This window comes from Fragaria vesca, linkage group LG2 (genome assembly GCF_000184155.1).
Source record: "Fragaria vesca subsp. vesca linkage group LG2, FraVesHawaii_1.0, whole genome shotgun sequence".
NCBI lineage: Eukaryota > Viridiplantae > Streptophyta > Magnoliopsida > Rosales > Rosaceae > Fragaria > Fragaria vesca.
Genome location: NC_020492.1, coordinates 21,645,418 through 21,669,796, shown reverse-complemented (window position 1 = coordinate 21,669,796; position 24,379 = coordinate 21,645,418). Strand labels below are relative to the sequence as shown.

Below are 24,379 nucleotides of genomic sequence, written 5' to 3'. Positions count from 1 at the left end.
GTTTTTTTTTCTTTGGTGATGATGTCCAAGTGGTGGGGGAGCTGAACTCAAACATCACTGCAGCTGTATGCTCTTAGCTAAATAATTGATTAATCAACAGCCGCAGACTGCTGTAGTGATGTTTAGAGTTCAGCTCCCGGTCCTAAATGGAGAAAGAGTGATAAACATTGGCTACAACAAGGTCCTTCACTTCCTTTGCCGACTTGTAATTTTTTTTCATTTTTGAACTAGTTTTTGCTGTTTTTCTACCCTGGTGGTTTTGTTTGATTGATGACTAAACATCTAAAGCCAGCCATGCTTAAACCAACATGACCTATAAGAGATCGTTAGGTGTTTTACATGTGGGGATGCCAAAAGGTTGAAATTCTGAAATTAACTAGTTATTTATTCATTCCGCATGAAATTCAGGCTACCAATTTGCATTATACATAGAAAATTTATATCTTCTATACTACAAATTAGTCGAACAAGTTATTCTCATTGGGATTTTAATCAGAACAGTTTTAACATGGGGGAATGTTGAAATACATTAGCACTGAGTTTTTTTTTCGTTCGATCAAGGTTTATTTTTCTTATTACTTAATAAGGTCTCTAACGAGATAATACCATACACACTATTTAGATGCGCGACACATAAGAAATGTTATAGAAAATTACATCTTTGTGTGCCCTGGGTCCAAATACTAACAGGACTAAATCCATGTTTTATCAGGTTTACTATTTGAAGTAGGATTAGACTTCCCTTCTACCTACCTACAAAGTAATTTGTAATCCTCAGTTACAGAATTGAAGCAAGCATGAGCACCGTTTACCCGTATGAGAGACTTGAACATGCCAGCACAGTTTATCAGAGCCGGGAAAGCACCTACCGAAGCAGATCCTGCGTGGACGTAATTCCGATCAAAGTCCAGCGATGGAAGGCATATGGCAACTATAATCCAGAAACCCATCAGTATGATAAGGAAGGACCAATTGTGCAATCCACAAACACTCTCAAGTTGCGGTTCTCGAGGGAGAAGGCGAGCGGCGATGCAAAGACGACCATGGAGAGATTGGCAAGGTACAAGAGGATCATTGCTGGGTCTCCCAGGGAAGCCAACAAGTTACGGGACAAATTGCGTAGGTACGTTTACAACAAAGTCGGTGTTGCCGAAAATCAGCATCCGTCTATTATTGATCAAATACTCAATGTGCTTCGAAGAGCCGTCCCTGATAAGATTATCGAGGTTCGAGCAATGAATATAATATATAGATATACGGAGGAACGGCACCTGGAGTTGCTGTCGGAAGATGCGTAGTATTTAAACTACAAGTCCAAGCTGATTCCGTCAACTGAATCATTCGTCGAGGCTTTAGAGGAAGCAGCGACTCCACCTGATGATGATGAATTAGAGTGTGCTATTTGTATGGAAATGTTTGCACTGAGAAAAGATAGCAGCATTACTCAGTTGCCCTGCTCACACTATTATCATCTAGATTGCATTGTCCCCTGGCTCCAAATCAATAATGTCTGTCCTACTTGTCGACACCCTAATGCTCCATTTAGGCAAGGAAGCTAGCTAGCTGCAGCCCTGCCACTATCTTATGTATTCTCCTGCTACCTTAGTTTTTATTTCCATGTTTTTGCTGCCTTTTGATCTAGAAATTTTCCGACGGGAATGAATGTTTATGGAAAATTATATTTGGCTTCATGTTCGTATGTAACTTCTCTTTGAAATTCCCTGGTTTTGATTAGACTCGCTTTACTAACAAAAGTTTCTTTCCTTGCCTCAACCTTGTTTGATTTGTGCTTTTCACTTGACATCTGAGCTTTTGGTAGCTAGCCCCGTTGATTATGATCGATGCATTGAGAACAAAATGGACTACACAATCAGTATGGCGAAAATTGATTTTTCCTTTTGTTTTCTGTTTTCTAGTATGAACTAATGTTTTGAAAGTGGTATGAAAGAACAGTTGAGTAAGCACTGACAGGAAGTTTGAAAAAACAAGTAAGAAATACATATAGATATTAGAAGTGGTTGTGTGAAGAGTGAAACAAGAATGGTAAAAGCTGAGGAAATTGTATGACTTGATTGTTAATTCTATGTTTTTTCTGCTTTGAGCATCCAGAAAAATTAAATGTTCGGACAAGTTTCAGACTGCTGCACAGTTGCTACAATCTACATTACACTTTTTCTTTCGGTCTAAATCTACATTACATTTACATGTATGCTGTTTAATCTTCTCATACACAGTTAAGGACAACCAAAAAGAGGTGATTTCGATTCCCATTGTGTAGGTGCGGGCGAAAAGAATCAGGATGTCAAGTGACAAGAACCCAATTTCCTTGCTGGCTCCCTCCTCAGTGTTCTCCTTCTTCACCATTGTTAAGGTAACACACTGAACTTCTAACATATAAAGTTCATTTTGGGTTGGTATATGGATTTGTTACATGGTTGGGAATTTAGGGTTTGTATACTGGTCTATCATAACACCAGTGACAATGAAGGTGATATTCCACCCTGCGTTCACAGCAATGCGACCAAAACAGTACCATTCTGGAAGTTCTACTTCTGTTTCTAAGAGCTTGTGAATTCTTGTTGTGTAATTGGATCACTTAAACTATTATATTTGTGATGCTTTTTTTATTTTTTTAAAATGTGTTTTGAAAATGTGAAATCTGAAAAGGCTTAAACTAGTTTGTATCTGTGGTGCTTAAATGTTTTATGTGTTGTGAAATGGGGAGTAATTACTGTCAAAATGTTGAAATAGTGAAATACGTTCTGTTTTTTTTTTTCCTTGTGTAATTGTTTTCTGCCACTTCTCTGGGCAACACATTCTTCATGGAAACTGTGTTTATTGTTTATTGTTGTATTAGATGTTTAACTTTTTGTCTTATTTATATCTGCCAGACTCCTTGATACAAGCCCTGATGTTACAGCGGCCCGGTCTTTATGTGAGCAATGAGCAATCTATAGATGGGCAGCTTGCAGCCTCCAAGGGTTTGTTCCAGGACTGATGCAGCGGGTATTCCGATCAAGGCCACACTGTCGAATTCAAGGACTGCTGTAGTTAAATTTACAAGTTCATCTCCCGTCACAGGGTTGCTCAATGGGGAAAGATCAGTTGTGATGGGGACGAGGTCCTTTGCGCAAAGCCCTTTCACTTCCTTCGGCCGGAAACCGCCTTCACCAGCTGCTCTTTCTCCTCTGCTTTAAAATTTTTTCGACCCTCTCTGATGGCTAGTTATAGTTTCCTCCACTTTTGGCAATGAGAATTGCATTGCTCTCACTAGACTGTGCAACTCAACTGATTAGCCATCTGGTTAACATTCATTCCAATGTTAATAAAATGTTAATAATCCATAATCCCTGGTTAGCATCATCAATAGGCGTAACAGAGTCGCATCCGATTTGGATTGGCGTTGAACACAGGCATTCATATATTGTGACTAAACCTGGAAATGGGAGCATTCATTTATTCATCCCAAACAAAATTCCCACACTAACACGCTATTCTATCATTCCATAACAAATTTACACTACCAGTTTCCTTATGTCTGGTCTCAATAAAAATCAGGTAAACTGTGTCCCCCTGTTAACAACAGACCTTAAACTTGAACAATACTGTGGGATCTTAATCAGACTATTTTTCGATTTGTAGGATTTGTAGAACCCTGCAGAAGAACAAAGACATCTATGGTGTATATGTACAATACCACTGTATTGTTAGTATACATACATGCATTACATATGCTTAGTTTATAGTGGAAGAACTGAGACACTCTTTCACAATCTCCTGAATCCTTCTCTTCATCAGCTTATCTTTAACACCTTCAAGCATATTTTGATAGGATTTTTCCAACCTTAAGAGCTTCACCCGATCTGCTGACTCTAACATTTTGTCCCATTCCTTTCCAATCTCGTAAGTACCCGAGTTCTGCAAGGAGATCGGGATATCCTGCTCTTCCAAGGGTTTCCCAAATATCGAACCATGAAGTATGCCGGCATATCGTTCCATCACTGAGAGTTTTGACTGCAGAAGCTTCATTTCTTCCATTGCTGAAGACAAGCCTTTCTCTGTTTCTGTGACTCTTTTAGAATTCTCTTCGGCAGTTCTGTCTCCCTCCCCAACAGTGTTTAGCTCTTCTTGCTTGAAATCCTCTGTAAGTGGAGGCCACAACACAACAGTGGGAGAAAAACAGTCAATTGTCTTGCCATTTCCGAGAACCCCACTTCTTCCTCTTCCCCAAGACCAAAGCTTATATCCATCATTTGCTACAAGAACGGTATGGGCAGCACCACATGCAACTTGAACCGGTTCCTGAAATTTAGACTCGTTTGCTCCATTACACAAAATCTGCAAGGGAGAAATGGCATCCCCTGCATCTGTCCCAGTAAAACTAGCATCTGGGCATAGACCGAGGCCCTTCTTCATCCCCCATGACCACACATCTCCTGCAGATGAAACAACACAGGTGTGGAATAAGCCACAGTCAACAGAGGTCAGATACACATATTGTGGCAATTCTTTCACAGTTTGAGGAGATGATGCACTTTGGGTGGTTCCATGCCCAAGTTGACCATTTTCTCCCAGGCCAAATGTCCAACACATGCTTTCTAATGTCTCACTTGGTCTTTTCTTGTGGGTAAGCAAAGCCGTGTGAAAAGCCCCACATGCTACTTCATAAACCGCAAAAATGGAGTCCTTGTTAAATTCATCTACTATTTCAGGATGATTCCGGTTCTCTTTATCCCCGAGGCCTAACTGACCATGATTGTTACTACCCCAAGAGAAGCATACAAGATCTTCACCTTTATATGTTTCTCCAGCAGTCACTAGGGCTACTACATGCTCATTTCCACATGCCACCTTCACAACTCTGTGGCCATGGAAATCCCACACCGGGGTTGGAGTGAAACTGCTCACAAGAGAGAACCCACCTTCACTGCTGCTGCTTTCTAGTGGGCAATTACCCCACATCCAAAGGGTACCGAGATTATCTATTGCTAGAGACATCATTCCTCCAGCCTTGACAGAACAAACCTGATGTAGACATATGTGGCAACCAAAAGACAGCATATATTAGGCTCTTATCTTACTTAATTCAAGTCGGCGACAATAATAGAATTCTCTCATACCTGTAGTGGCACTTCACTCCTCGTTCCAGATCCAAACTCAAGGAATCGCTCTAGCAAGCAGGGTACTAGAGAATTTTCTCCATTTACACCAAGTTGGCCATCCGTTCAACAGTCAAGGAATTAAACAATGTAAACAAGGGAAAAAAAAAACCTATGATGCAACTTCCAGAACTAAATCCTGTTATGAAGGATACATATGTTGTAACCCCAACACCAAACAGACCCATCATCTGCAACAACAAAGGGGAAGTTAAAACATATGAGATCATGTACAGCCTTCAATTATTTCATTGTGCTGTCAGTTCATAACTAGATAGGCTAACACCCTTCACAGACATATATTGTAGAGTTCTGATATCTATAGGATTTGATGGTTAGTTACATAAAATCCTTAACAGTATCGTATAAACCAGTAATAGCATTCACACTAAGCACAATGTACGGCAAATCATAAGATTTGCAAGTAATGATGTAAATGATCTTTTTCCACAGGTCATGCAAAGAAGTAAAGTCGGCTTGAACTTGATAATTTATATCTCTACTCATAGGCTCAATAGTTGAATTCCATGCCTTTTAAGCCCAGGAAAAACTTCTGATAGCCAAACTAGCTTGATTTGTGGATCAAACTACGCGAAACCTATGAACTTTAAGTATATCCAGCGATCTTTCTTGTTGTTTTTGGATGGTGATCAGAAGAATCACCAACAAACTAAGCCTTATCTTATGCAACATCAATATATCATCATCTACTAGTATCAATGTATGCCCACAAACATGTTCAAAAAATTTCAAGATTTAAAGACTCCATAAAACAAGATCACCAAAACAAGTGATAAAGCCAATTCCAGCTAAAAGATTAATACTTGTTACTGCTCAAAGTACAAAACTGACCAGCCAAAGCAAGACTGTGGTAAGCACCAGCAGCCACTCCCACAAATTTGTGCTTCTTTTCCGGTTTCAATTTGACCCGAACCGGAAATAGCTGGTCGGACTCCGACCCGGTTCCGAGACGCCCGAACATGCCTCTCCCCCATGAATACACATACCCATCACCTGAAAACCACAATCATCAAAAACTCAAAATTCATGAAATTTTATAATGCTAGCTTCTATGATATAGTCTCTCCTACCTGTGAGAGCCAGAGTGTGAGCTTCTCCGGCAGCCACCACCACCACTTTCCCAGCCAAGTTGCCGCCATTGGTCGGGGAGCCGCTGACGTCATCGATGTCCTCCATTGAGAAAATGTAGAGCTCTCTCTACTAGTACTCAGGTGTTTGATAAAATGAGAATGAGAAATGAAAGAGGTGGGTGTGTGTGTATATAACTATTTGGGATATTTTGGCCAACCTTGACTTGATGATGAATCTATGACTAATCCCACTGCATGGTTGTAGCTAATTACGTCTTTTAATTTAATTTGGTTTGATTAAGGTTGTGTGTCTACTCCATTGTTGTTAATTACGTCTTTAATTTGTTTGATTAAGGATGTGTATCTACTTGATAATGCTAAAGAATGTGTCATTTTCAGCTATACACCAAACTGTGAATACGTGCTTGCTGGTTGTTAAGCCCTCATTTGCAGATGTTAACTTGGACTTGATCAGAATATCTTATCTACTTCTGTTCTTGGTCAAATACAAATCATTCACAACTCTGCTCCTCGTTCGATAAGAAATACGAAAACAAATGCATTCATCAACTAAAGTGCTGATTTACATCAGTTACAGACTTACAGTACTTACCCATGCCATCATCCCAAGCCTGCAAGCTTCATGTAATGTTGTACCAAGAAGGCAAAGAGGATTCGTCAGATTAGAACCCTTGTCCTAACCTGCGCATTTCCATCACTTCATTATTGCTAATATACATCATTTACACATCTGTGTTACAGCTCGATCACTACGTCCCTAGTAGTCATCCTCCTCATTCTAGTTTTAAGCGGCCAAGTTCAGGTACATATTGTGCTGCGCCCTATCATGACTGATTGTGCTGCTCCACTTAGCCCTGCGTATTGCACAATGAGCCGACTTGTTCCTTGCGCTCCTCTCCCACTTCAAGAAACACTCCTCATGCATTGCGTTCCTACATGTGAATTGAGTTAATCTAAAAAATACTAACAAACATGTGAATTGAATCAATTGACAATACAGTCTTAGCATTATAAGTTGATCAGTTAGCTTGTTGTATAGGCATGACCGGAGTTGCTTCATATTGTCAGTAAACCTGGAAATGGAGCATTCGTTCATTCATTCAACAGTGAAATTCAGACAAAATTCAAACAGTTAGACGGCTAGACGCCCTCCAATTCTATCATTCCATACCAAATTTACATCATCTACTACGAATCTATTACAATCACCCCACTTTTAGCTATCACTACGAAGATCCTCATTCATTCTAGTCTTCGTCCTCATCATCGTCATCCTCCTCCTCGCTAGTACAAGCATAAGCAGCCAAGTTCAGGTACTTGTCCTGCTCCTGCTCGATGGAACCCCATCTCGCCCTGCACATCACACAATGCGCCTGCTTCTTCCTCGCGCTCCTCTTCCACTTCAAGAAGCATTCCTCATGAATCGGGTTCCTACACGTCCCACAAGCCACCACCTTGTCTTGCTTCCCCATCTCATCCAAACAAACAGGGCAGCAAGTACCCTCTTCAATCACCACTCTTGGCTTCGTCTTGGACGACGACCCCTGCTGCCTCTGCTTGCCCTCAAAATCATACAGCTGATGAAACCACATCCGCATGCTCTCCCCAGCCATTGATCCAGGCAGCGTGTCCCGCGCCAACATCCGCTCCACCTCCCACAGCGAGAAATAGTCGTCCCTGAGAAACCTGTCATCCTCCGAATAACCCAAAACTTGGAGATACACAAACAGCAAATGCTTGCAGGGTGTCACACGATCAGGGCAGCTGCATTTTGGCATAGTCGATATGGTGGCAGTGTACACATTTCCGGTGTCGCCCAAGATGAAGAAGGTGGCGCCGGAGCGGTGCAGGAGGCGAATGTGCTGGCTGAGAGCTCGCTGCACCCTGTCATTGAACGGCTTGTAGCGGCTGGCCCGCGGCATTGTTGAACTTGATAATGGTTTGGAACAAAACTAGGCCAACTGTTTGCAATGTGGGATTTGTAGGTGGGAAATGTGGTTTGGATTCTTTGTGTGAATTTGAGGAGCAAGTGAGGAATAGCGGGGGCGTATAGAAATTTGGTTGTGTTCCTCAGAGGCAACCCGTCGAACACGTTATGGGCATCGGTAAAACGAAATGACCGATCAAATTACCCTGAAAGCACCAAGATAACAATTACAGAGAATAATGAAATCCCAAACCAGAAATGAAGCTCAGAGAAAACTCTAGTAATATGGTAATGGAAGTTCCATGCTTTTTTTTACCCAAAAGTTTAAAAATCCAAACTTTACAGTTGAAAAAAGGTAGCAAAATACAGAAGAAGTTGAGGGAACAAGTAAGAACCGATGTGATCAGCCATCTCAGTTTTTGCTCCGCCTCTTCTGGTTTTGGATGCAGTGGTTGTTTTGTTAGGGTTTTTTCACTTTTTACCTTCTTATTTATACAACTATTTCTGGTCTCAAAGTGTTTTAATTTACAGGCCCACATGTTGGTTCTTATAGGGCACGAGCCCAAAATTTATTATGCGCCAAGTGAGTCACAGGCCCAAAAAGGATTCAATCTATTTTTGTCTTATTTATTTCTTTAAGACCTGACAGTCAGTATTGCCCACATGTAATCAGTTTATTTACCGATACGTTTCCGACCATTTCCAACAGTTTCCTGCCATATACACGCGCTTCCGGCCACACCAGTGCGTACTTGACGTCCTGTGGATTCAGAATATGATATCATAAACACCGAAAATGCGTCTAAACTGGTCTGAAACGCGTTGGAAACGTCTGCATATCTGTAAATAAATTAGATAGTTGAGATAATAGTGACTTTTTGTCCTTAAGTGCAGAATTTCCAAGATCTTAGAGTCGAAACTCATTATTACCCGTGTATATCCTACTTATTTACGGTTACATATCCGGTCGTTTTAGGCCTTATTCTAGAGTCTCCCATCGTTTTCGGTCACACCAGTGCGTACCTGGAGTTTTATAGATTCAGAATATTACCCCTGCATATCCGACTTATTTACGGTTACGTATCATGCCGTTTTAGGCCGTATCCGGGAGACTAACACCGTTTACAGCCACACCAGCGCGTACTGGTGCCTTGTAAATTGAGGATATGTTCTCGGAACGACGGAAACGTGTTCAAAATGGCCGGAAACGCGTCAAAAACGCCAGAAACTTATTAGTAAATAAATCAAATACGTGGGGGCAATAGTGACTTCAGACTTGTGTTGAGTTAATCTGGTTTTAGCTTACACTGTGACACAACCTCATCTCCTTTCTTGCAAGTTACAAACCCACCGGAAAAAAATCATTCTCTTCTTCTCTGAGAAAGCTGCTCTCTGTGTAAACCACTGAACAATCCCAATGTTTGGTTCGTTAAGGATAGCTTCCCAGAATCAAAGAAAGGTACTATCTGTAGTTTCGTGTTCGTTAAGTAGTTCTCTTTCTCTTGCTTTGGTTTTTCATGGTTTTTCGATTAGCCTGAGTTTGGTTTCTGAGAATTATGGAAAAAATGAACCATGTTGGAATTCTAATCTACCCAAAAGAGAAAGATTGCATCTTTGTCGAGTGAAGTGAAGTGGGGACATATAGTTGATTTTGTAAGATTATTTGAGTGGAAATTTGTTCTACTTGTTAGGATTTAAGTAGCGAAATTGATTGGATTTTTATCAGTTTTGGTCTAATGGGTGTCATTGACAGCAGCAGCCGAAGCAAGAAAGAGAATGGTTGAACTTGAGTTTTAAGCCAGAGAATTTCCTTCCAGGAGTTGTCATTGGCTTCATTCTTGGCTTGTTGTTGGATTTATCGCAACCTGGTAAGGGTTCATTAAGGTTAAAGAGGAAAAATTTCTCAGAGGGTAAGCCCCAGCAGCGGAGTTTGGTCTCGAGTAATGGTGATGAAGAGCTTAAAATGGTGTGTCTCTTAGTTCCTTGATAAGTTCTTAGTGAATGAGTATGTTATTTGGTCATACTGCTGGTTCATGTCATGTTTTGGTGTTTGTTAACATGTTTACTAAATCGCTGTATAGGTTATGTTAAGGATAAAAGTTGATGCTGAGTATTCGGTTTTTTATCATTGAAATATCTAATGAACATGTGTGTTTCATCTACTTTGCTCGGGACGATTTAGACTTTCATGAGAGAACCAAGCATGCTCCTTAAAAGTTTAAATCTTGTATTGTCTTTTATGCTTAAAGAGTTATAAGGAATGCGGTGAGGTTAGCCATATAACCAACAACACTCGTGATAAGTGATAACATTGTGGGAATAGTTGTGAATAACTTGCTTGCTCTAGTATTTGTTAGACTCTATCGATGAACTTACCGTTTACCAAACACTATACTTCTTTCACACAAAAATGAAACAGTAGAAACTAAAGAAGTAATGCAGCTGTTATATTTGTTTGGTTACTATTCTGTTGCTAAATTGGATTTCTTTTCTTCTCTAGCATTGTGAAGTAAAAGTCATTCTGGTCTGATGGCTTGTAATGTTCTAGTACAAGTCTCAAAATAGGAATCACCTTTTTTCTGCTTAGTTGTTAAATAGTGTCTTGTCTTGTGTTAGTGGTTCCCACCAACATCTTGGTTGTGAAATAGTCTCTCATTTCAAGCGTTGAACTCTTCATGACAGGTTCTTGTAGTTAGACGAGACTTGAAGATGACAACCGGAAAAATTGCATCTCAGTGTGCTCGTAAGTACCTTAAATCTTTGAAAATTAGTTTATTCTGATATTGATTTCTTTGATAACTCCCCCTTTCCCGGCCTCAACATTCTATTCTTGATTTCTTTTGCTGGATCATTTGGGTGAAATATTTCTGTCACAAACTTGCAGATGCCGCCACTGGCATGTATGCAGAACTGATGCAAAGGTGATTATATGTACCTTCCTTTATATTAAGCCTAATACTCTGACTGAATGCTCTCCCTCCCTATATAATGTTTTGTATATTTTGGGACGGTTATAGCCTTTGTGCTATACTTTTATACAGATATTAACATCTGTTGCAAGGGCGCACCAAATAATAAAACAAAAGAAAATTAAAACTGTGTAAAGACATTTTTATAACTGCCAGCTACTTGTGCATTAATAAAATTAATAAGAAAGTGTCATTCAATACATATCGAAGGTGTAACGTTAAGTTTTACCAACAGTCATAGGTCACTTTTGAGACAATGGGAGCAAAATGGGCAGCCCAAAATAGTGGTTACATGCAAGAGTCAACAAGAAATGTAAGCAGGTTATTTTGTTTAAATATATAGCTAACTGCAAATGTTTCTTTTCGGCTGATTTGTTGGTTTAATATTCTGCTTTGTATCCCTCTGTTATACCAGGAATAAGCTGAAAGAAGCAGCTGATGGCATTGGCCTTCCAACATTTGTTGTCGCAGATGCAGGGCGAACACAGGTAAGATGTAATCTTGGAATGTACAGAATTAGATGACTGAGTTTTTGAGAACTTGGCGGTCTTGACAGTTGGTTTATTTTTGCTCAGGTTGCCAGTGGCTCAAAGACAGTTCTTGCCGTTGGACCTGGTACGTGCCTCACACTTTGCTGGAAAATAGTTTTTGTTGCATGCCTTTGTAGACAAATGTGCCATCCTTTTGCTCAGTTGGTGAAACTAGGTGATTTAACCCAAAATTAGAAGTATTAAAAGATGTGTAGTGAAGAAATAGATTACTGCCTATCTTATGATTGTTGTGGCTCTCTACATTTCCTACTGAAATCTACCCTGATGAAAATGTATAAAGCATATTCAAAAAAAGATATACTTTCTTATCACTTGAGCATCTGTGCAGGACCAAAAGAATTGGTGGATTCAGTGACAGGGAAACAGGGCCTCCTCTGAAGTTGTAGAAAACTAGAAACTTAGGGCTATTACCTGCCACACCAGTGCCCTTAAATCTTCTCTGATTAAACCGTTAAATGCAGTAAAGTTGAAGTTTGATTTCACCATTTCGTGAAGCTGTGGCCTAATGCCTTTTTCCTAGTGTTACAAGGAAGAAGCTTTTCTAATTCCATTATATAGACGTAACCTCCTGCCAATAGGGTAGATAGGTCAGAAAGCTGGATGTATGTATCTTTTAACTTTCCATTGTTCTGATTCAGATCATCAGATGTATGTTGAACATATTGTATATTTTGTATTAATGTATTAGAAGGAGCATGATTTGTAATTTTGCAAACCGAAACTGAAGCAATCGAGTGCCCAAGTCACAATGTCAAAAACTCAAAATGGATCAAAGAAAAAAGAAACTGTGAATCACTTGGAAAATTTATTACAAAAAACAAGGTAATATTCCTGGGTACCTTTTGGTAATTTCACCAGATGCAAAACCCCTCTAGAGCCCAGCATCTCAAATTGCAGTGTTCTCTGTTTATCCCCAAAACCCTAAACTTTGGCCATTTCTCTCTAGTTTTCTACAATGGCTTCTCGCTGCAGATCTTTTTCAAGACCCGCCTTTTCTTTTCTGAAATCCACCGTCAACAAACCACCTCTTAAGTCCAGACCCATCTCTTCTCTCCCATCCACCCCATCACTCTCAAGGTAAGCAGAACAAACCCTGATTATGAAATCCTCAATCTCTTGCAAAATTGTGAATTGGGTAGTGTAATTCAGGTCGTTTCTTACAAAGGGTTTGTATGAATACAGCAAAGTTTTGACCTTTTCGAGTTTTTTGTATTTACAGGTCGGCTCCTCCGCAGTTGGGTTGTATTCAGTCTCTGCTGCCATTTCACACGGCGGTCTCTTCAGCTCGGCTGACGTCATGCCTCGGCATTGACTCGAGGAGCTCGAGGTCGTTGTCTCAGGGTACGCTCGGTGCAAACCCAGGAGTTTGATATCTTCACTCTTTTGTATTTATTATCTGTAAGCAACCCTTTTTTTTCAACTCTATAATGAGCTAGAATTTGAATCCTGAATTTGCATTCTTCTTTATCTACATGTTAAAATTTGCTCAATTGTTATAAAATGATTGAAACTGAGAATGAAAGACAACTAAGTACTGCTGATCGAAGTGTTTAAACTTGATACTGATCATCCTTGGTTGCTATCTCACTGTACATGTCACGACTGTTGATTGGTTTATTAGCTTGTCGTCTCTGTGATGATACTTTAGCTTCCGGTAACAGTTCGATTTTCAGCAATCAACACCTCGTATACTGGGATGTTGGGTGTAATGTGCGACTAGTAATGTTTGAAATTGATTAGTTTCGGGGTCACCCCTGCTTTAGTTGTCAAGTTTGTGGCTTTTTGTAGTACTCAAGTAAACATGTGGAGGAAAACTTAATGAGTGAAGATGACTTTACCTGAATTTTACCCCATTCTACACTTTTTTTTTAAGCAAATTAGGATGAAGTCTCACGAGGGAGAAGGGATAAATCCTATGTGTTACTTTTTGATTTTCTATTATTCAGGTTCAGTTTCTTATTGTTAGGAGGTTTTGTACCTGGTTGACATTGTCTAAGTTATCAGTCATCCATACATGGGAGTCTTTAGTCCTTACAAACTATAAAGCTTTCCTCTTTGAGCTAAAACTTAAAGGTTTCAGTGACTCGGACAAATTTTTGAAGTCTAACATCTCATGTTAAAATGCCTTTTTGTGATAGTATGAATGTTTAATGGTGATTATTTTAGAATGCATTGCACTATTTTCGTTGATTGCATACAAATACAATAGTGTAAATAATGTTGCATGCTTGAAAGACCTTGCATTAGTACATGGGGATCATTGAGCCTGCAGTGTCATTGTATCAATTTCTCCTTAGACTATAGATTAGTTTAGGAACTCTTATCTATAACCCTACAGATCGAGATTGATCTTTTCCAGTGGTGAACTGTAACAATATTTAATGTGGGGGGCAGACATCCTATACTTCCATGCCAGAAAAGGATGTGAACGGATAGAGCTTGTTTATGAGCAAATTATCCACAAATTACCCAGCATTCATCCTTTAGTTCTCTAACTTAATTCTTAACATGAGGTACATTGCGGATCATTTAATTATGTTTCCTGTATGAGTTTGTAAGTTTGCCAATGATATATTACACATAATATAACTTCTATTTATCAAGTCCTACTTCCAATGGATTGAAACTTAGTTATTCAGCTCCAAGTTCCAATAGTGTTTAGCAAGGCCAAGCTTCATCTTCGTATTGTAATGCTGATGATCTTGTTTGAGTTTATTTATTGATTGCTAGGAACTGAGCTTACTCGTCTAGTTGTTTACAACAATAACTCTAATATGTTTTCATTTTCCTGAATATATACAGAGCTGGGTCTCAGTGTGCCGCGATAATGAAAGGAGATTGAAGTTGGAAGATAGAGGCTTAGACCGAGTGTCACATCCCCTCTGTTGTCAGCGTGTCCTTTGCATCAACTACTGGAGTTAATTTTTACAGTTCTGTAAACGGAGGATGTAGCTGCAGGATTTGATATCCCTGATTCGTTGCTATAATTTTTGAGATTCTCCTTCAAATTTGTTTCACCTTCCAATGGATTTCCCGTGTCTCCAGTGTAGTACATTGTTGTCTCTTTACTGGAAAAGAGAATAAGTTCAAAGCACTAGGATTTTGCGTGTGTTCTAAGTTCCAGCTAAAGCTTCCGTATTCATTTTTCTTCTTTGAAGTTTCATTGAACTAAAATCGGGCAAAAGGGTAGTCTGACACGTAGCAGCGAATTTGATAATATAGAATAAGCTTGTAAACAACGTGAAGTGCAGGTTGAGGATACATATTACATGGGCGGTAGATGTGATAATGTTCAATGTCTCCCATTTATTTGTGAAAAGAGTCTTGGCCTTAGCGCCTAGTGTCTCCATGATCACAATACCCTCGCATGTTGCATGTGGGTCTCCTCATCTCTTCCCACAAAGGTCACTTCTTCCATACTCAAACCATACATGAAGGCATGAAGCAAGAGTTTAGTGGAAGGATCATTGTGTGGTTTCTGATTCAGGGTTTTATGTCTCCTTAAAGATTGCAATGTATAGTAGGATGTCTCGATTTCGACCGTAGATTCGCTGATCGGTTTAAGAAGAAGTAAAAGATCGAAAGATCCGCAAACCTTTTGAGATTATGGTTTCAAATTTGTACTGTCTACATGTCCAATCTCAACTTCCAACACCCCCTGCAATGTACATTGCTCAAACTCAACAGTAGCACCACTGTCTTTAGGAGCTAGCCCTTTCTGGTGCCCTTGAGCACTGGCCTGGAAGAAAACTTAACAAGATCTTCCCAATGTGATGATGGTATTTGATTCGTTTGAATCCGAATATTGATTTGTATATGTTACCAACTAGTTGTATGTATGGTAGTTCCACCATGTGTTGTTGGTACTTAACTAATCAATGGTGTTTCTTCATTTGGACCGTCACTGGCATGGTTACCATGTTAGGGCAATTGAGAAAAGCTCTAGCTCATAAAAAAAAAAAAACTTAAAGCTACTGTCACCAAGTCATTGTCAGAAGAGAAGTGACAGAGGAAAAGGGAGACAGACCCTTTATAATGAACATGGAAGCATATCCCCCATGCATGGAAACCCATTAGTTTGTTAGAAAGGGACTAATATATGATGTTCATCACACACCAATATAGCTAATGATCTTCTTTCTAAGTCAAGAGTATGCTTCTCTTTACTTGATTTAGTCGTTTGAGAGTGGAGTTGCTGTTTCTTCCATACATTACAATGGAATTCACGTTTCATAATCTACTCCAAAGCTCCAATACATTGGAAATTTCGTGTATTGAGAAAACTTTTATTCGAGTATCTACAATACATAATGTTTGATTAGCGAAACTTCTCCGCTGTAATAGAAAAATTACTGTAAGTAGGAATCCTGATTACATAACTGAGACAGCTCGATCTCTAGCTTGTTCTTGATCTTTATTTTCCTCTTGGCTTTGAATCTCTGTAGCATAAGTCATTTCACCTTCATCATTCATTCTGCTGTAATAAGTCATAGAACTTACGCTCCTCGTCACACTTTACATGAGTGAGAACCTGTAAGACAGTACTAATCAGTCTGGTTATTACTTACGCGCTTAATTATAAACACAAATCAATCCAAAACAAGAAATGGCGATGATTGATCCTAGTCTAAAACCCCAATATATTTAAAAGAAATTCCCAGTTAAGTAATAGAGTGCAGCTTTAGAACAATATTAAGTAAATGTAATGCAGAAACTTAACTGGTGTATGTGTCTGTGTCAGTAACCAGAGTAGCTAGTGAGTGGTGCATGAGGGCATGAAAAAGAGGCATGTGATCACCGCAAACCTTGCTTCACAAATCACACTAATGTACAGATACAAATCGGATCGAATAATTTAGTTTTGGAATTTTTGAAATATCATTATTCCCACCACTATGATCGATGATATATAATTACTGCCATTAGGGTTTGCTGGTTTCCCTGTGCATGTTCTTTAGCTTAATCTGATCACTAGCGATAAGACCAAGTAAAACTACAGCAAAATAGTACACAGAGAGCATCTAAACTACAAGCTAAAATCATATGCATGTCGACATTAATCTATATATAACATGAACTTGGCAGACCTTTGGATCAGCGTTGCCTGGGATCTGCATACACTACGTGTTTGCATTGTCTACCAAGTTCCACCATTATATAATTAATCTACATTCGCTTACAAACAAGTAAATTATAAACACAAACTATAACAATCCAAATAGTCGGACATTGTATGAAGACCGATTCGTTAGGTAATTCGCAAGACCTCGTCGCTTGTTAATTTGCACGAAAGTTAAACTCCGAACTCTAAATAGATGACCGAGATATCTAACAAAGTAACAAGATAGACATGGATTTAAAAATAAAAAATAAAAAAAAGTATGACATGGATTGTATTATGGTCTTGGCCCTAGACTTATGCAGAAGTTCATCCATAGGTAATGAATCCACGTACAATAATATAATGTGAGTGAGTGTGTTTTTGCGAAATACATGCATGTTCAATCATTTTTTCTCCTCTTGTTGGCGAAATTCTATTAACTTGAATTTCTCGAAGTCTTAAAAGAGTGGTGAGAAAAATTGTGCAAGAAGATAGTAACGAAATTCGCCAACCGGATTTTGTGCAGCAGAAAACGATGCCAAAAAAATCCGCTACCCAAATCTGCCTTTCTTTTCTAACATTCTCTGCTATGGTTAATCCCCACTGGTCACTACCAGTAGTACCAGTAGATTTCTCCACTGAAATTCATGCACATAATAATATATGACACATTATTTTCATTCAAGTAATATTTAATCTTTGCTCACATGCTCTTCAATTTCTCAACTAATAGCACCTACACTGTTCTATGCCAATAATTTTTTTTTACCAATGTTGACATGTTTTGCCTAATTATTTGATGGGGGAGGTCATACTTAAAAGAGCTTAATTTCTGATTTTGAATGTGTAAGGTGCATAATAAAGGGAAGTTTTAACAGAGATGGAATATATATCAGATTTGATGTCAAGAAAATTATGATTAGGTTGGGAGACCTGATCGAGCAATCAATCTATCAATTGGGGGAAGATGTTTTCAGAAGAACAAGATAACATGATTATCTCTCTCACCAAACACCAGCTCGATCAGTGGGTATGCACATTTCGACAACTATATCGTACAAAATATTCACCATTCCATTTCAATCACAAGGCCCCATTAACCATTCTTGCATGTGCTATCTCATTACTACCTTAATCATCTGTGATTAATTTCTACCAAATTGCTTAACTTATGATTGATTCTCATAGTTATGATATCACACTGCTAATTTAAATTGTTGATCATACACAAATATCTCATAATCTTCCATTGAATTGTATCAAACTCTCTATTAAAATCATTGTTTCAAAAACTAGTATCATTTGGTCTAGTAGCATAAGTATCCCAGTTTTTTGTACGTGGGAGGTTTAATATCGTATTGTATTATTGATAACTAATATCATGTGATCGATCGTTCATAATGATAAAAGCAAGGTGGTCGAGTTTATATATCATGTGGTATATTCAATAAACTTTCACAAAACCAAGTAAATAGAACAACTAGCTATTATCAGTTTATATATCATGCACACTCGAAAATGATCATGTTTTTGTTTGAAACCCATTTGAAGCCTCCAAACGTGGTAGGGGCAAATGAATGATGTCGTATCGATGGTTCTAATTCTGGCTCGAAATTCATTTACCTTATGCATGGGACCATAACAATACAGGACTCGTACTCATAGTCGACACAGAGAAAGAGCCATATTTCCCACATTATTAAGCCCTCTTGATCTTGTATTTTTGTGACAATTGGCCTTCAATCATCAAAAAACGACTACTAATTCACAGCAACTAGATAAATTTTCAGTTCTCATACCAATCATAAACCAAGGTATTAGCGAGTTCAGTCATATATATTATGCAGAGGTAAATTAAAGAAAGAGATAGAAAGTAACATTTTCTTTCTTGTAAATTAAGGACAACATTAGTTGTATTTGAAGGGAGCCACATGGATTAACAATTTAACATTGAAACAGTCTATGATGGAAAATCAAAATTTCAGTTAGGAAAAGTTGAGGAAAAAAAAAAATAACATTACGAAATTGTCTAATTAACAAAAAAAGGAAAGAGAAGAGAAAAAAAAGGTAGAAGATGATCACTGGGGACGACCCTAAATTAACCTCGAAAAACTTTAGCCTAGCTTAGCTACGCTAGCATCTCTCCACACTAGATCAGCTGCCTGAAATCCGGCCCCACGTGTTGGTGAATCAAGTAATCGCCGCCGTTAACGTCGAAAATCATGTTGGGATTATGGTGGTGGTGGTGGTGATGATGGTGGTGCGGCGGTGGCTGGTGATGTATATACTGCTGCTGAGCTCTCACCATCTCTTTCTGCCGCCGCAGCTCCAGCACCTTCCGGTGCGAGTTCGAGTGTTTTGTCAGCACAAAAGTCGGGCTGGCTGCGGGCCTATATTCAGGCACGAGCCGGCCCGACTTATACCTGACTCCGCAGGCGTTACACAGCGTTTTCGGGCCCATAGGCCCGGTACGCCACTGCGGAGTCTTATCCGTAGCACAATGCAGACACTTCCTGCCGTCCCCGGGCGCGGCGGCGCCGCCTTCCGGATTCTCCTTCTTCTTGGGCGCGGCCTTTAGTGTCTTCTTGCCGACACTGGACGGCGGCAGCGGCTGTTCGGAAACGACGACGTCGGACGACTCCGGGGAGGATTCTGTAGGTGAGAGAAGGAGGAGGCGGGAAGTCCAGTTTCCCGGGGCGGCTCGGGACCGTTTGCTCCGGGCCTTGGCGGGTACTGAAATGTCGGAGTTGAATATAGGGTTGTTGTGGTTGCTGTTGCTTTGGTTGTTGTTTGGGTCGGGTTGGAAGTGGCGGGTCTCGGAGGCGGCCTCGTCGGGTCGGGCTTTCATTCCGGATATCAGCTGCAGCTTCTGGAGGTCCTCGCTGGAAAACGACTCCTCCGAGAAACTCGAGAGCTGCCATTCGAGCTCAGCTAAATCGTCGTACTGCCCAAACAAAAAAAAATTAAAAAAATCGTCAGCTAAGAAAATTCCAACTCTATCACCACCGAAAATTCCAATTCAAATTTCGAAAATTGAAACGAGCCCATTTTGTGCCAAAAAAACGTAACCACCTCGAGAATTCATGTAGCTTTTGTCGTCATGTTTCTTTGGGATTGAAACGCATAACAAATTCAAAACAAACCAAAAACCCAAAAGAAAGAATTAAATGATATAAGATTATACCGGAACGCAGAGGTCACTGGAGAAGGGGACTTCGTGTAAACTCCGGCCTCCTAAGTCAACGGCGAAATTGGCGGGTTCGCAACCGGATAAAGAGGAAGAATTGGAGCTGCTGTCGATGACGGTGAGGGTGGAAGAGTCCGTGGAGTTTCCGGTGACGTTATCAAAAACAGCAGCCGCAGCAACGTCGGTAATGACAGCGTCATCATTAGAAAAGTCGAGAAGGTCCTCCACCATGAAACTGTCGCCTGCACCGGCGCCATTGTTGTTGGCCTTGGTGCTATCGAGGGAGTGGCGCTTCTCGGTCACGAATTGTGGGCAGAAGCTGTTCTGAAAATACTCGGGTGCCTCCATAGCTTGGTTAGAGCGTTGGTCTTGTTTTGTGGGTGGATTTTGGTTAAGGCAAAAATGATAGAGGAGGAAGAAGAATGAGGGAGAGAGATAGTCAGTGAGAAAATAGTGAAGGAAGAGCGAGAAGAGAGCCCTGGGACGGACACCTAAAATGGGGGGATTTTGACGAGGGCAAAAATAAATGCTCCCCCTATAAAATTGTTTAAGTAAAACACTAATATTATTTATTATTTTCTCTACCATTTTAAAGCCTCTTTATTTCCCAAATCTTCACGGAAGTTACTTTTCTACCCTTTTTGCTTTACCTACTTTGCCCTTTGCTTTAAAGGACCAACAGCTGCTGTTCCGAAGCGTTAAGGTCAATAAAGTAATATTAAAGCCACTGCGGGACCCGCTCTTAGTTAAAGCCATTTAAATCAAACGCACGTGGATGCATGATTACGGTCATGATCATCGAGTTGTACAGCAATAATCACGGCATGTACTTCAAGTACAGTGGCTGATCACACTGCCAGTTTACTGGGGGAAGGGTAGATTTGGAAATTCGTTGTGAAGTGCCGGTAATGGTTGGAGGGTAAAAGTGGAAAGTGAAGGTTGGATTAATTTGGGTAAAATTAAACGTGAAATTTGGGTAAAATTAATAGAGGTTAAACGTGATTAAAGTGTTAAAATTCATCCCTTAGGAATCGATCTAGCAGGTTTGTCGCTGAGCCTTGTGCCATTAGCGTCCAAGTTTTACAGACCGATTCCTCTGCTTTAATTTTTTTTTTTTCTAGGGTGACGTGCTTTTTTTCTTAATTACTTTATTAAAATTAATCTCTGAGTTTCACCCAATTTTTTATTTAACTGGTTTTATAATAAGGTTTTAACTAATCCCTGTGCATGTCGGTTTAATTTATTAGAACCCTGCAGTTGTTAGCACGACGGTTACAGCTCAACTCCATGGAGATGCACGGCGGAAATCTCCCCAACGTGTCACCCTCTTCTTGGAACCTCCCGTTTCGGCTTTCACTTTTTAGTTTTTACCTCACTCTGCCGCGTCGGTTTAGGAGCGAGTCTACTGTAAATGTATATACCACGTTTTTTTCACTAGTTACCAAAAAACTTTATTCGAGGTGGTAACGAGGATGAGTAGCTCAAGTGGCATGGTTGGAAAAGTTTTACCTGCGGTATCGGCTAAAGTGGCGCAATATTTATTCGTTCGAAAATCAAATAACATAATAACAAAATAAACAAATAATTGAATAACTTTATCATTTGTAATATAATAGAGATTGTATCGTTCAATGATAAATTGATAACATTCATGCCTCAAATTGGATTGTTGATGTATTGCTATCATTTGCGAAATGTATTCTTGATCCAAACCTAAAACAATGTGTTTTGACGTGAAGCTAATATCGTAGAGGGTGACTCAAATTTGTTATATGAATCCAGTAAATGATACCTAGCTAGCTAGTGTATATTTTTTCTTTTTTGATGAGAAATAAAAAACAAACTAAAACCATAATTAAAGCCACAAGACAATGAGTCAAAACGAAAAGCATTTTATGCAACAAGAGGTACGAAATGCGAGAACCATTTGCATGCTCCAACTTGGTGCCCATAGTTTGCTAAAGAGCCTTCAACAAAATTCACATCCCACTAAACATGTTGGAAGAATTATAGATTAACTACAAAGTCAAAATACGAATATCATAAATCAGAATAGCTATCCTTAAATAGAGTTTTGAAATCCCCTTGGACATGAATATGAGAAAACTTGTGAAGTACTGAAGCTGCTTGTAATCAGCTAGTGTTACTACTTAGTAGTGTAATTTTCAAACTCTATCCTATGATTACATTTACTTCTTGAAGCCAAAACTACAGCAGTAACTGTCAAAGAAGTTACTAGAATAAACATGCATGTAATTATAGACTTTGAGGACGTTAATCCAATGGTGAACAAGGAGTTACAGGTGGTGCTGCCACCACGTGGCAGACATCGAGACGTGAGGGCAGATTATGGCGGGCCCGAATTTGATGAGTCATGATCCCGAGGGCTCTCCTCGGTAGGATAAGCCTGTTGTTTATTTATTGCTGCGGAGATATTTCCCATTTATCCTTTTCATTTTGGTATTTTTACTTTATCTCTCTTTTTTGCGTGAATTAAAAGAAAAGCCTGAAAAAGAGAGGGTACCTGGACCGTTGCTTGGCTTAGAGGGTTTCATTTTCAGAGATATTTTTGGTCTCCAATGTTATTTTCCTTTTTCTGAAAAATAAATTAAAAAGGTTAAAATATGTTAAATATTCAAGGAGGGGATTTAGGGCGGGGTCCGAACGGCACGTGATATAGTGTCAGCGAGGCATGTGAGTGCTTCGCTCGTGTCAAAAGCCAAAAGTGACGGTGGTCAATGCCACGCGGCGAGCATCTATTGCGCAGTGCCTTTTCTAAGATGTTTTGACCGGATATGTTAGAAATTTGGCGTACAATTCTAATCGTATCCCATACACCATTTTTATAAGTATACGATAACGTGATAACGTGAGAGCACGTGTCGGTGGTTGTCACGTGAGGAGTGGCCAATGGACGTGCTAGCCCAAATTGAGAACTCACCCTCCGCCAGTGAGAGGGAGTCACGTGGTACTAGTGATTCTGGTTTTACCTCTGAGAGGTTGGGGTGATTCGAGTACTGTAAAAAGTATTGCGAGGTAAATTGGTAATAATCTTCATCGTCGAAAAGTGGCAAAGGTAAAGGTGTAGAGTGTGGTGTAGCGAAGAAAGAAGTCTGCATGGCTAAGTTACTTGGATGCTTTACAGTGTGCATTTGCATGTTGGAAGTTACCAGCTTTGCCGACCTAGCTTCTTTGTCCTTGGTTCAAGTTTAAGTGCTTTAAGCCTTTTCTAATACTTGCAGGTGAATGCGCTAAAACGCAGTTCAAGATAATTGTGATGAGTATATATGACTCATAGACCACATATAGAAAATATGAAATTTCGAATGACTCCTCAGATTTTGCTTCTGGTAAACCTGCATGTATAAAGTGTTTAGTTAATTTGCAATTCAGAACACAGTTAATTGCTGCGTCATGATCTGTAATATAAAACATAGCCGAAGATATTAAGACTCATAGGATGCAATGACAAAGAGAACGATCATCCAGCTAATATATAGCCTTCTCCATTTCGATATCACCTAGCTAATCTGATCGATTTTGAGGAAGTTTTTTGTTTTGTTTTCTGCAGTATTTGTGAAATCTTTGAAATTTGGCCTATATTTATACGGGGTTTGTGGTCTTGGTGCTAATTAGATCTAAGAAAAATCAGAGATATGTTTCTCTTAGCATAAAAATTGTTTATGATAGTAACAACAAGTTTTTTTTTTTTGAAAAATAGTTACAACAAGTTAGTGTTGGAAATTGTTTTTGAATTTTCAATATATCTTCCACTTATTTGGAGATACTATTTTTGTTATGTAAAACGAAACTAGTTTATATAGTAATGCAGCAAACGAGATCCTTGAGTTCATGTATCTGATGATTGATGTTATGAATACATGAAAATTATATCATTCGCTTGTACACATTTTAGATCATATTGGTGAATGTACGTTATCTACTCTAGTTTTGTCATCTTTGATTTATTGCTTTTAATGTTTTGTTCTACACGAAAATGTTCTAGCTAGCTAATGTGAGCAAAAAGGGAAAAATGATGAATAGAGCCTAAAAAACGATCTGGTACATGGTTGCTGATACAACATTTCCCAGAATCTCAAATCGGCCTAGACTTCGATGCGGTATATATTGTTCTTTTCGAATTCTAATTCAACATTCAAGTGTCCATAGCCTATATATAGGAAGAACATGCAAGGCGATTAAGACTATGAAGGTAACCCTGCCTATTCTACCATAAACCTTTATATGGCCATCAAAGGCATACATATGAAACATCAATTTCTTCTTCAGGTATCTAATCTTCCACAACAGAACATGCATAAATAAAGAACAAATTGATTTCATCTTATTTATTTGTAAAACAACTCATAAAT

The 24,379-nt window shown here is 39.3% G+C and overlaps 6 protein-coding genes across 8 annotated transcripts; 3 read left to right on the top strand and 3 right to left on the bottom strand.

The window, feature by feature from the left end:
- The first annotated feature begins 753 nt into the window (after nucleotides 1–753).
- On the top strand, nucleotides 754–3,021 carry LOC101300781. Of its 2 annotated transcripts, none has more exons than XR_184027.1 (3): nucleotides 754–1,586; nucleotides 2,279–2,371; nucleotides 2,892–3,013. XR_184027.1 is itself a non-coding variant. In XM_004291128.1 (3 exons), exons 1-3 carry the CDS (start codon nucleotides 798–800, stop codon nucleotides 2,944–2,946), a joined length of 474 nt encoding a protein of 157 aa, XP_004291176.1. In that variant the 5' UTR covers nucleotides 795–797; the 3' UTR covers nucleotides 2,947–3,021. The 2 variants fall into 2 exon arrangements, 1 of the variants encoding a protein (XP_004291176.1); XM_004291128.1 differs by having other exon boundaries at nucleotides 795–1,123; nucleotides 2,892–3,021.
- Nucleotides 3,022–3,428: 407 nt separating this feature from the next.
- On the bottom strand, nucleotides 3,429–6,411 carry LOC101300498 (E3 ubiquitin-protein ligase HERC2-like). Its single transcript, XM_004291127.1, has 5 exons — nucleotides 6,251–6,411; nucleotides 6,012–6,173; nucleotides 5,309–5,350; nucleotides 5,121–5,206; nucleotides 3,429–5,025 (listed from the first exon to the last, which is right to left on the bottom strand). Exons 1-5 carry the CDS (start codon nucleotides 6,354–6,356, stop codon nucleotides 3,736–3,738), a joined length of 1,686 nt encoding a protein of 561 aa, XP_004291175.1. The 5' UTR covers nucleotides 6,357–6,411; the 3' UTR covers nucleotides 3,429–3,735.
- A 1,107-nt stretch (nucleotides 6,412–7,518) lies between these two features.
- LOC101300599 (mitogen-activated protein kinase kinase kinase 1-like) lies at nucleotides 7,519–8,193 on the bottom strand. Its single transcript, XM_004292797.1, has one exon. It carries the CDS (start codon nucleotides 8,191–8,193, stop codon nucleotides 7,519–7,521), a length of 675 nt encoding a protein of 224 aa, XP_004292845.1.
- A 1,129-nt stretch (nucleotides 8,194–9,322) lies between these two features.
- Nucleotides 9,323–12,493, top strand: LOC101300208 (peptidyl-tRNA hydrolase 2, mitochondrial-like). Its single transcript, XM_004291126.1, has 8 exons — nucleotides 9,323–9,657; nucleotides 9,955–10,164; nucleotides 10,881–10,941; nucleotides 11,083–11,119; nucleotides 11,403–11,480; nucleotides 11,583–11,655; nucleotides 11,743–11,782; nucleotides 12,047–12,493. Exons 1-8 carry the CDS (start codon nucleotides 9,616–9,618, stop codon nucleotides 12,094–12,096), a joined length of 591 nt encoding a protein of 196 aa, XP_004291174.1. The 5' UTR covers nucleotides 9,323–9,615; the 3' UTR covers nucleotides 12,097–12,493.
- A 137-nt stretch (nucleotides 12,494–12,630) lies between these two features.
- Nucleotides 12,631–14,811, top strand: LOC101299733. 2 transcript variants are annotated; one of them, XM_004291124.1, is made up of 3 exons: nucleotides 12,631–12,795; nucleotides 12,938–13,116; nucleotides 14,521–14,811. In XM_004291124.1, exons 1-2 carry the CDS (start codon nucleotides 12,674–12,676, stop codon nucleotides 13,086–13,088), a joined length of 273 nt encoding a protein of 90 aa, XP_004291172.1. In that variant the 5' UTR covers nucleotides 12,631–12,673; the 3' UTR covers nucleotides 13,089–13,116; nucleotides 14,521–14,811. The 2 variants fall into 2 exon arrangements, with proteins under 2 accessions (XP_004291172.1, XP_004291173.1); XM_004291125.1 differs by having other exon boundaries at nucleotides 12,674–12,795; nucleotides 12,938–13,059; nucleotides 14,521–14,546.
- Nucleotides 14,812–18,968: 4,157 nt separating this feature from the next.
- Nucleotides 18,969–20,354, bottom strand: LOC101299441 (GATA transcription factor 12-like). The gene is made up of 2 exons (XM_004291123.1): nucleotides 20,004–20,354; nucleotides 18,969–19,763 (listed from the first exon to the last, which is right to left on the bottom strand). The coding sequence occupies exons 1-2, from the start codon at nucleotides 20,352–20,354 to the stop codon at nucleotides 18,969–18,971; spliced, it is 1,146 nt and encodes a 381-aa protein (XP_004291171.1).
- Between the last annotated feature and the right edge of the window lie 4,025 nt (nucleotides 20,355–24,379).